Genomic DNA, 11,994 nt, shown 5'->3' with positions numbered 1-11,994 from the left:
TACTTAGCATTTTCCATGAACAGCATGTCACTGGAGCACAGGGAGAAAACCAAACCGAAAGAGGATGAAGCACAAGAAGACAATGCACACTCCACACAGGTGGAGATGCCTCTTGGGTGACTCTGTACTCATAAACACATTAAAGTGTGTCCTAGCTGGGGCATCATTAAGTCATTTAAAGCCCTTGGTCAATGTTTTGACAATCAGGTGGCTCATTTTGGGAATTATTTTTGCTGTTTTCAGCCTTTATTAAGCTGACACCTTTATACAAGGTGACTTTAGATGTCATATAATCCACTTTACAATAATTGATATAGCAGGCTATTCTGTACCACCTGTGATGGGCTAGCATGCCGTCCAGTGTATATCTTTCCTCAGCCTTGGATCCAGTGTTTCCAGGATAGGCTTGAGTTCACTGCAACCCTGCTCAGGACAGACAGTTACTGGAATTGGATGGATGGATGGTACCAATTTGGGGGGAAATACCTTAAAAATTTTGCATACACTACTACTTCAGCATCAGTGTTTTTTTTTTTAACTGACAGCCTTCAGATTGCAAAAAAAAAAGCAGTAAAACACAACACCACCTTCTGGCCACTGATAAAAGACTATGTAGAAGTACAAAACACTGACACTTGAGTAAATCCTTTTCAGCTCCACCTTTTCCATGGTGAGGGATGCTATGAAACTGGATAATCTTGTCAAGTCTTCCGTCGTCTTCCTTTGGGTACAGATTTCAGCTGTTCGTAACATTTCTGCGAAGGACTGCTGTCCCGTCCAAGGTGCACCCTAACTAAGCCCCCTGTATCTCCGGGACAGATTCTGGACCTAGAAGTAAGTAGACAAATCACAATGTCTCTGTGCAGGGTGTAGCCTGCCTCACGCTTCCTGGACAGACTCTGAATCTCCAGGACCCTGCACTGGACAAGCTGTTATTGATAACTACTGAAAATATCACATTAAAACCACACTAGAAATAATAATTTTGTTCCAGAAATTGTTATGTAAATTTTATTTTCAGAGCTCATAACCCTTGACTGCCAGTTTGCAGTATATTAGAGTTAATTGCTGTTCGACACCAAACGTGAAACGCAATATAACAATGTACAGAGAGTGGAGGACAGGGCAATAGCAGTGTAAAAAACAGTCACCATGTGCAAGTAATGAATAAACAACAATAGGACTGTAGACACAAGCAGTGGAGAAGATATAGGACATGGCCATAGCTGGTTCAGGGGTTACACCTAGTTCATTATATTGAGGTGGTTGACTGACTTCATGAAAGAAGCGCGGAGAAGACGTGAAGTCCTAGTGGTGATGGACTTGTACCGCCTTTGAGAGTACAGTTTGGTTAAGAGGTGGCTGGAATGGAATCTCCAGCAATTTGCCTACTCTCTTCTTTACCCAACCCTGGGCCTGGTGTGACTGTGACAGGTCTTTTATTGTATTGATTTTATTTTGATTTTGTAAATTATTTTTGCCGCGAAACTGATTTTTTTCCCACAGGAAATAATGGTAATTCGACCTCCTCACAATGTGAATTTGCCTAACGTAGTGATTTGGAACAACAACGCGTTAACCCCGTTATGTGAGGAACGGACCAAACGTTTTCCCTCCAAAGCTTCTTTTTCTCTTCCTCGCCGTGAGGTGTCGCTCTCCGCCTGTCCGCGATGGGCCAACTACTGTCGGTCCTTCCGTAATCTGCCTGTAGTATATTCTCAAAAGAAACTTACCAAAACAAAAGTAAACTAAAAGAGCCGCAACGAATTATTCGCGTCATGTCATGTGCGAAATTGTGGTAAGTTTTCCGCGCAGGTGTTTCCTGATCAGGCAGGTGACTGGACACCCCCGGGGTGCTGCGTGCTGCGTGACGTCGAAAGCGGGACCGCCGCTGTCCGACGGCTGGCGAGTCGGTATATAGAGCGGTGCGCGACTCGGCCTGGACCAGTGCGCGAGTGGGGCGTGAAGTTTGCGCGTGTGGTGTGTGAGAGACTCGAGAGGCGCTCAATATGCCGCCGCCCGGCTTGTCCCGTAGGGAGCAACTGCAGGCGCGAATCAAGGAGCTCATCGAGTCCAGCGGCGTCTTGGTGTTCAGCAAGAGCTACTGTCCGTACTGCGTGACGGTGAGACACACACACACACACACACACACACACACACACTCTCTCTCTAGTCTCTCTAGACTACTGGTTAGACCTGCTCCGCCCTAGTTTAGACTACAGTTTGAATCTCACCTCAGCTGGTAGCTCAGTAGCAAATGTCACAAACCAAGGAGGTGGCGTGAAACTATGGTCATAAGGCTGCTTCAGCAAGTTTAAAAAAAAGAAATACAGTATTTAATGCAATCTTAAAATAAAGTAGTATTACTACTCTAAACTAGACTAAGTACTACTTATGTCATTATTAGGTACAGTACTCTTACAGTCCTGTAAGTTAGTGTTGTTGTTTAAGGACTGCTCTGACATCATTACTAGATGTACCAGTCAGTGATGTTAGAAAGATTAGATATTTATTATTGTAGTGTAATGTAACACATTCCTAGGCTAGAGCATATTTGCATGATTTATTCCTGTAGCTGAAGGAAAACAAAGGTGTTACTTATTTACCTATTATAGTGCAGCTGGGTAATTTACTGGAGCAACAGGGTAAGTTGTACTTAGAATACATGGATTTTCAATAGTTCATTGTTGTGAAGACAACTCATCTCATGATGGGTATATTGACAAGTCAGGAACATGTTACACACTTTGTGGTATCTGTCCACTTGTAGAAATTGTTTGTGGTGATGATGCTGCAAAGGCAGTGTCTCCTTCTTCCGGAGATGCCCTGTAATAATGCGCTGTTCTTTCGTGTCCTTAAGTCAATCCGTAGACCAAATCTTACCTGCTTCGCAGTGCCGCTGGACAGGAAGGTCTCAGCGTTGGAAACAACGCTTGAGTATTAAAGGAATGTAATGGGTGTGCAAATTTCTTGGTTTTTCATTGCTTCTCAGGTCAAAGATCTGTTCCAAGAACTGAACGTGAAGTGCAATGTGGTGGAGCTGGACTTGATGGGTGAGTGTGTAGTGCATCGCCTTCTGTCATTTGTTTGATTGAGCTTCTCTACAAATGTTTCTTTTCTAAGGCAGAAATTTCTGCATTGAGTTTATTAAGGACACACAAGGCTGCAAGTTCAGACCCCGGGAGGCGTTCAACACTACCTACTTAACCTTATTTGTTTAACTAAAATATGGAGCTGTAATTGCAGGCTTTATAATTTTGTTCATTGGTAAGTTATAAATTGCAACAATTACTCCTGAGAAGTGGATTGTTGGAGTGTTGGAATGTGGCAGTGAAAAAGCAGAAAGCAATGGTGTTCCAGCAAATGAGTTTCAAACCCCAGATCTGGGAAAGTTGTTGTGGGGTATGTTCTATCCTGGGAGGCATTTTCTGGGAAGAAAGTGTGCACACTATGGTTCATAAAGACTAATTTAAGAAAATGAAAGTCTCCACTCTTATCTAATGTACTGAAGGACATGGAATTTGGCAAGAGCTGAATGGCTCAGCTTTGATTTCCACTTGTGCATCAGTTTGACAACCAGCAGTCCAGAAATAGCTGTATCATCTATTGTGTTGTCCTAATCTGTTAGGCCAAAACCGGGGTTACACACCTTGCACCATCTCACTATGCTAGTATGCGTAATAGGCAATTCGTATTACTCTTGTCTGGTTACATGCACTGTAATCTGACTTTCTTTAAATGAAGTCACTGAAACAGATGGGTATATATGGTGTAGTTCTGTGTATTTAAAAAAAAAAAAAAAAAACTGCAGACAAGAGTAGCAGTTGGAAGATAAGCCTCAACTCCAGATGGCTGTAGAGAATACTGCTGTGGACTGGTTTGAACATTTCACATTGCTTTTGTCACACTGCATGATCTACCACGGTTTAAGATGATTGCTTATAAACCAGGAGGCTTTTCAGATTTTGCTGTGTCATTTCCCCCTCTCTATCAAAGCAGCAGTGTTCTCTCAGTCTGCTGGGGAGATGGGGATGGGCTGAAGAAACAGCAGGCCAGAGGTGGATTTGCACTTGTAGGAGGATGTTGGTGAGAGGTGAATGCCTCAGTTGGCTACAGGAATTTGCTAGCTGACTGCTCATGAGAAGATGCAGCATCATTTTGTCTCCCGATCTTGTCAAGTTGTGTAGAAACACTAATTATCTCATTAGAATAGACCTCTCATTTTAATAACACCCTTTGCCACCCCCAGCCCATTATGTCTTTCATGATACTGTTACATCAGTTTACTACTGTACTGATTGTTGTCTTTTGTCCCTTTTTGCAGTGTACACCCACAAAACCCAATAAGTTTTTCTGAAATTTGTGCCTTGACAGCATTCCACATTTCCACATCTCTGCCTTGCTACTTTATTGCTGTGACACTGTTGCTAAGTACATTTACAAAAATATCCAATGTTGATGCTGGTCCTTGTAACTTGGTGCTCCAGATTTCTGAAATAGTGCAGAGACATGTTTCAGGCAAATTGATTCATCTAAATTGCCCATGGTTTGTTTGAGTGACTGTGTGTATGATGGATAGGTGTACACTTACTCGCACCATATGCTTCCAGGATAACTTCTGGACCATGGTGACCCTGCAATGGATAAGCAGTCATCAATAAGGAATAGTTGGGGGGGGGGGGGGGACTGACATTGATATTGTCATCATGGGGTTCAAGGCATTGATTGGGTCAGAATATGTATTCAAGAATGTAGAGATTACAGTGAATATAAAAATACACTGCTGCCTTCAGAAAACTGGTCGTGAAAAATTTGAAAGTGCTGAGTCTACACAGAATGTTTGTATTGCTCTTGTTCAAAAGTGCACAATAATACTTTTTGGGTTTTATCATTTGAGGAAAGTGAGCTGGTTATCAAAAAGTTGATGCTGGTTTTGTTAATGTATGGATTTTCTCTAGAGGATGGCCCAGAATACCAAGAAGTACTGCTTGAAATGACGGGTCAGAGGACTGTCCCAAATGTCTTTGTCAACAAGACCCATGTTGGAGGCTGTGATAAAACAATGCAGGTACAGCTCAGACTTTAAATCTCCACTGCCTCTCTCCAGCACTTGTCTAGCAAAATATTTGTCTTAGAAAATGTTTCTGCTGATCTGCTTTGCTCTTAAAGACCCAAAAACCTTTTTTTATTTTAAATATATCTTTTAAAGGCATTTTAATTTCTGTATCAGGAAATTGTGTATCACTAAATCGCAAGCCTTATAGTGATGGAAAGATAAGTAATGTGCTGTACACAAAGTTGTGCTGTGGTTTTTATTTCACTTGCAAATTGAAAATGCATTAACTTGCACACATGATGGTTATGAAAGCAGAGCTCCCAGGTAAAGCATAGTACACTGTCATGTCATTATATTTGTTAATGATGCCTCTAATGGGGAAAAATAGGCTGTTCGGTTTGTCAGAGCTACAACACAAAGTAATTTTTGCATTGAGAACCTTTCTGCACTGTTGGATTTTAGGATGTTGAACACACACAATGGCTACATCCATTTGTCCCAAGCGGCGTCGCAGCGAGCCAGAGCCATGTTCTCAGTGACTTCTGTTTAAATATAATATACTGCATGAATTCAGGTGTACTGAATGATTTTGTTTTAACTCTGTTACTAGTTTTGTAACCTCTGTTCTGTTCTCTTGGATTCTACAGGCTCACAGTGATGGCCTTCTGCAGAAGCTGTTGACTGGAGATAAGGAGGACTATGAGTATGACCTTATTGTGATTGGAGGTGGTTCAGGGGGACTGGCCTGTTCCAAGGTGAGGGGAAACCTGAGTTTATCTTCTGTTGTATAGTACAGTGAGAGTGTCCCACTCTTCTGGCTACTGGATAACATTTCAGATGGCAGCAGAACAGCCTACAGTTTTATCTGTGGGGCAGCTACAGAACAGTTCAATGATTCTCCAACTAGTGGCCTTCACAACCATTGTGGTGCCTGCTGACCTTCCAGTGTTCTTTAAATAAGTGTATTGCAAACTGAGAAAATGTTTCTTTTCAATAGGAAGCAGCAGCACTGGGCAAAAAGGCAATGGTCCTGGATTATGTGGTCCCCACACCAAAGGGAACCACCTGGGGTAAGGGGTGTATGCCACACTTGAACTGTCGTCTCATCTGCTGTACTTTTTTCCCCTCCCCCAAACAACATTGGTCCTTAACAGATATCTAAAGCTGCATGTTTCATCCATGTTTCATCCAGGTCTAGGAGGCACATGTGTCAATGTGGGCTGCATCCCCAAGAAGCTCATGCACCAGACAGCCCTGTTGGGCACTGCACTGCAGGATTCTCGCAAGTTCGGCTGGGAGTTTGACGAGACGGGTGTGTGAAATGCAGAGATTACAGAAACAAAAAGTAGCCTTCAGTAAGGGCTTGCAAGCCAACAATAACTTTTTTTTTTATTTTTTTTAAATGCACCTTTAAAAGCAGTACCTGGAAATGGGCATCCCCCATTTCCTGTGCTACAGTCACAATGAAACATGCCCTTAATTCATAGCTATTATTCTAACTAAAGCTATTAGTTTAGTAAGATTACTGGTATGGTAACCAGCATGACACATTTGGGGAAGCAAACTGAAAATTGTATTCAAATTGTTTTTGGGGATTTATTAATTGTCAGTAATAACAAATTTATCTTTGTCTTAACCTACCTCGGGTATCCTTAAAGTAATTGCACTACTTCTGGTTAACTTGCCGGTTAGTTTTTTGATTGTTTTGATCCCTGTAGTGAAACACAACTGGGACACAATGAAGACGGCTGTGAACAACTACATTGCCTCCCTCAACTGGGGCTACAGGGTTCAGCTACGGGACAAGAACGTCACCTACATGAACTCATACGCAGAGTTTGTTGAGCTCATAAATCAAGGTGACAAGCGCAAACCTTTTTTGCAGAAGTGCTGTTAAATGTAATTACTGAGTAAAACAGGCTGTTGCCATCTCCTTTTGTAAGAGCTCACTTCAGCAGTCTTCTGGAGGTTTGACCCTGAAAGCTCTCTTGATCACAAGTATCGTCCCAGGTACTGGAATGTTAACGAAGCATTAAGTTTAATTTAGTCCTTGCCTCTGTACTGCTCTGCATGTGGGGAAGCGTTAGAGTGAACTTACAACTGTAATTAATACCATTTTCAAGTTTGTTAAACGCATGCTGGTGTGTGACCCCCCCCCCCCCCCCCAAACGATAATGTGGCTTTTCCTGTTCTTTTGGGTGAATGTGTCTTTGAAGGCAACAAACAAGCGAGGCAAGGAGACCTTCCACACAGCTGCTAAGTTTGTGTTGGCAACTGGAGAACGTCCACGTTACTTAGGCATCCCAGGAGAAAAGGAGTGCTGCATCACCAGGTGAGCCCCAAAATTTTTCATTTGTTGTTATAGTGGTGGTTAAAAAAAAAAAAAAAAAAAAACTTTGTCTCATCTTAAGCTACAAGAGCTTTTTAAGTCTGTTAAATTTTACTGTGTCATCTGTAGTGTTAGCATGTGAACTACAAGGCTGGAATAGAAGCAGCTGAATGATTCTGTAACATTACACGAGTATAGATGTCAGGCTGACTCTTTGCTCTGTTTTACTGTATCATAATGAATTACTCATGCTGTTCCTGTCCACTGAAATGGTTAGATAAGGATGTTTTGCTGCTGAGTTTCTGCTCACATCTAACCTAAAAAAAAAACATAGGATGTGGAAGTAATGATTAAACTTTCAATGATGTTCCTTCACATGAAGGTGAAATGTTTTGAATGCATTCATTTTCTAATGAAGTGCCACAGCTCACCTCTCATTGTTATGACCTACAGCGATGATCTGTTCTCCTTGCCCTACTGCCCTGGTAAGACACTGGTAGTGGGGGCATCCTATGTGGCCCTGGAGTGTGGGGGCTTCCTGGCAGGTCTTGGCTTAGATGTTACCATCATGGTGCGATCCATCCTGTTGCGCGGCTTTGACCAGGACATGGCCAACCGTGCTGGTGCCCACATGGAGGAACATGGGGTCAAATTCATACGACGGTTTGTCCCCACCAAGGTAAGCAGGCATCTCACTTGTGAAATGTCAGTATTACTGTTGGAAGCCAATGCAGGAAAAACTACAGAAGCGTGTCTTATCTCAACTGAATTTCAGCTACTTTAGGGCTTTACAGATAAGTATTCTGTACGTATCTGTTAATCCTACTTGGTCATCTCAAGGCTGCCTGAAATATGAGCAGTATGTCCCTCGTGACTGAAGATTTAGTTTAAGAGCCTAACTCCTCCTTGTGTATCTTCGTATACATGGGGGGATGCTTTTTTTAACAGTTCTGTTTGCTGTGTATATTTTTGACTTAGCCCAGTGTTCCCTGTTGCTGAGTCTTTCCATCTGCCACCATGACTTTTTTGGTCTGGTTTTACCAGGTGGAGGAACTAGAGAAGGGTGAACCAGGAAGGCTAAAGGTAACAGCTAAGTCCACTGAGACAGACGAGGTTATTGAGGGAGAGTACAACACAGTGCGTACCTTTCAACTTTTTATGTCATCTTCTCAGACTTAAGTTTTTGTTAACTGAACTTTATAATTTGTAGCATTAGCAGAAAATCTACTAAAATGTAGAATATTTACATTATAATTACATTTATAATTTTGTTCTAAAAATACATTTTCCAGTTCTTGTACAATACAAAAATTGGCTCAAGGTGAGAAATGGGAGCAATAGCTGAATCATTGGTCTCTTGATTCCACAGGTCTTGATAGCAGTGGGTCGGAATGCCTGCACAAGCAAAATCGGCTTAGATAAAGCTGGGGTCAAAGTCAATGAGAAGTATGTCCTCTCCTATTGTTCCTCTGTGGTGGCAGTGTAGGAGCTATTGTAAGCGCTAACTGTTCCTTTAAAAGCATCTCAGCAATCATCATGATTCAGCAAGTCTGAGGCAAATGCACAGGGGTGGTGAGCTCAAGAGGAAGAGGACAGCTTGATCACTTATGAGAGGCTGCTGCAGTTGCAGTATTTAGTGTTGCAATAGTACAGCTCTATTAATGGAGAGTGTACAAGACTTACTGTTGGTGACTAGCAGGAAATGCAAATGCTGCACAGGTTTCCCTCCATTTATGCGTCTCCGTTCTGTGTCTTGTGCTGTTTGTACAAAGCCAGCACTTGTAATACTGCCATTTCTGGTAATACAAAGGGACCCACCCTGAGACAGCGACACAGTATAACTGGGGATAAAAAAAGAAAGGAGATTCCAGCTCCTGTCTCAAACCGTGAGCAGAATGGCCCATTTGAACACCCTGTTCTAACATTTATATAAGGAATGGTAAGATCCCGGTCAACGATGAAGAACAGACCAATGTTCCACACATCTACGCCATTGGGGACATTCTAGAGGGCAAGTTGGAGCTAACTCCTGTTGCTATCCAGGCCGGGAAGCTGCTGGCCCGCCGACTCTTTGGAGGTTCCTCGGTTAAGGTATGTTGAGTATTGGTTGACATTGGTATACTCTGCTGGTGCACAAGCTGGACAGATGACTAACATTCACCCTATTCATGTACAGTGTGACTATGTGAACGTTCCCACCACGGTGTTTACACCACTGGAGTATGGCTCTTGCGGACTCTCGGAAGAGAAGGCTACTGAGCTCTACGGGCAGGACAACATTGAGGTAGTGAACTTGTGCTACCAATGACTTTTTTTTTTTTTTTTTTTTTTTTTTTTTTTTTTTTGTTTCGTTTACACTGACATTTAATTTCTTCTGTTTATATAATGTTTTATGTGTAGGTCTTTCACACCCTGTTCTGGCCGCTGGAGTTCACTGTTCCAAACAGGGACAATAACAAGTGCTATGCTAAGATCATCTGCAATAAGCTGGACAGTGTAAGAAGTCATTTGATCCTTGCCACTCCCAGCCTGACTGTATCTTTTTGCTTTTGTCTATTTGCTTAAAGCACAATGACTGTCCCTTTTACTGCAGGACCGAGTGGTGGGCTTCCACTATCTGGGCCCCAATGCAGGGGAAGTGACCCAGGGTTTTGGAGCAGCCATTAAGTGTGGTCTGACAAAGGAACAGTTGGACAGCACTATCGGTATCCACCCCACATGCGCAGAGGTAAATGAGGCCTGTATCACAATCTTGTCTGATGTGACTCAAGACTAAATATGCAATAAGAATTGGAGTCTTACATTAAGGTGTTACATTTTACTGTTTGTGCTGGATAGATAAAATTGCTAACTTGCTTATAGTGCTGAAGTGTCAAGTGCACTGCACTTGATTATCTTGCTTTAAACCTGAACTGAGTTTTTACTTTGTTATACCAGTCCTTTATTATATATTCCATATGATTTGTGTTATCCTTTTCTGGCTTTTAATTTGTCCATGTCATCTGAAGTGTTCCTTTTCCTACACATTATACTTGGATTTGACCTGACAGATGTCTTTCTGTTCTTTTGACAGATCTTTACTACCATGCATGTGACAAAGCAATCTGGAGAAGATGTCACACAGGCTGGCTGCTGAGGTTAAACCCTGCTGGTTTAACAGGCTGTCCTCCTTCCTACATTTCGCTGCTTTTCCTCTTCTCTGCCAGTACATCAAGGTGGGCCCTTTAACGTTTGACTCTTAACGCTGCTTCTCAGGTTAAATCAACAAATCTGCAGTATCACAGGATACACGAAAGGTAGAACAAATGTCAAAATCCCGATGGCTAAACATGCCTATGGCCTAGCGGCAGTGAGAACTGAGGAGATGCTTCCAGAACAGCCTGTTAAACAGCGGGGTTACTCGGCTCCTTTTGAAACACCCTGTCTCACTCGGAGAGACTGTCCCAGTGCTGTGTGACGTCTTGGCCCTTAACCCAGCCACTGCGGTGGGCCTGGACTGATGTTTTCTGAGCAGAGACGGGTCAGCCTCGACATCCAAGTCCCTTACTTCCCGCTTGTGACAGACCGAGCTGCGAGTGCACAAGCAGAATACAACTGAATATTATGATTGTGGTGTGGTTTTGCAGCCCCTGCCCTCGAGGCGTGAAAGAATGCTGTTTGAGATTTGTGTATTCAATGGACTGTTAATCTTGTACAATGTCTTTCTTGTCAATATTTCGACATGCACACAATTATTCAAAGCATTCCTCCTCGTACTTCCTGGGAAGTATGAAGTGTCCTTTCGGTTTGCTTTCCAGCCATTTCAGTCTGGCACCACTTGATTCTTCTGTATTGGAGTGGCAATAAGGTCAGAAATGGCTTCTGCTATGAGGGTCCGTACAGGGAACATGTCACGTGTCAAAGTTGTTGATTTAAAACTGTCAGACTTATTTAGTTTATACTTCTGAACTGTCAAGTTAACAGCATGGCAGTTCTCAAAGATGTTGCTCTGAAATGGATGTTTAATTTGTGCTTATTTGTATTCATGTTTTATGTGCTGTTTATTTACATATGTGTATGTTAATTATGTAATCTTCTAGCAATCTGGATTTTGAAGTGTTTGTAGGGAAATTTGCACTGTATTTTAGGAATGAAGGATGCCACAGACAAATAGTTGGCATCATTCTGTATAGAGGGTTTTAAGGAAATAAAGAATGTACATGCCATTTTCCAATGCATTTCTGCTATTTGGAAACATTGGTTGGTCTGGCTGTATACCTGGGTGCATCAGTGAAGTAACCTGGAGTCTTGGGCTGTTTCTGGATCTTTCATCATGAGACCCACGGCTCACCTCTCCCGATACTACAGTCTTTAGGTTCCTTCTCTGTAGCCTCAGTAACGGCTTTTATAGCCATCTTCCTCTGGCTGCAATACCCAACAACCATACTGCTGTCTCTATACAGTGACCTTCCTGCAAAGGTTCTTCAACCTACTTCAAAAACAGGTGGACTCGGAGTACCTCCAAGACTAAAGTGGAAGGCATACCTTTCCTCAGCACCAGAAACTTAGACTTTTCTGTCTTGCCTCATCCTAGCTCATACAATTAGCCCTTCAAGCCCCTGTTACATTC

General features: G+C 42.5%; 1 protein-coding gene across 1 annotated transcript; it reads left to right on the top strand.

Moving 5' to 3' along the window:
• Nucleotides 1-1,880: 1,880 nt before the first annotated feature.
• Nucleotides 1,881-11,590, top strand: LOC114909347 (thioredoxin reductase 1, cytoplasmic-like). Its single transcript, XM_029247896.1, has 16 exons — nucleotides 1,881-2,123; nucleotides 2,993-3,053; nucleotides 4,959-5,068; nucleotides 5,704-5,811; nucleotides 6,054-6,126; nucleotides 6,249-6,368; nucleotides 6,775-6,901; nucleotides 7,257-7,388; nucleotides 7,839-8,064; nucleotides 8,430-8,522; nucleotides 8,755-8,831; nucleotides 9,320-9,476; nucleotides 9,562-9,669; nucleotides 9,786-9,881; nucleotides 9,979-10,113; nucleotides 10,459-11,590. Exons 1-16 carry the CDS (start codon nucleotides 2,010-2,012, stop codon nucleotides 10,519-10,521), a joined length of 1,800 nt encoding a protein of 599 aa, XP_029103729.1. The 5' UTR covers nucleotides 1,881-2,009; the 3' UTR covers nucleotides 10,522-11,590.
• The last annotated feature ends 404 nt before the right edge of the window (nucleotides 11,591-11,994 follow it).

Source organism: Scleropages formosus, chromosome 22 (genome assembly GCF_900964775.1).
Source record: "Scleropages formosus chromosome 22, fSclFor1.1, whole genome shotgun sequence".
Taxonomy (NCBI): Eukaryota; Metazoa; Chordata; class Actinopteri; order Osteoglossiformes; family Osteoglossidae; genus Scleropages; species Scleropages formosus.
This window is presented reverse-complemented; position numbering and strand designations above follow the sequence as displayed.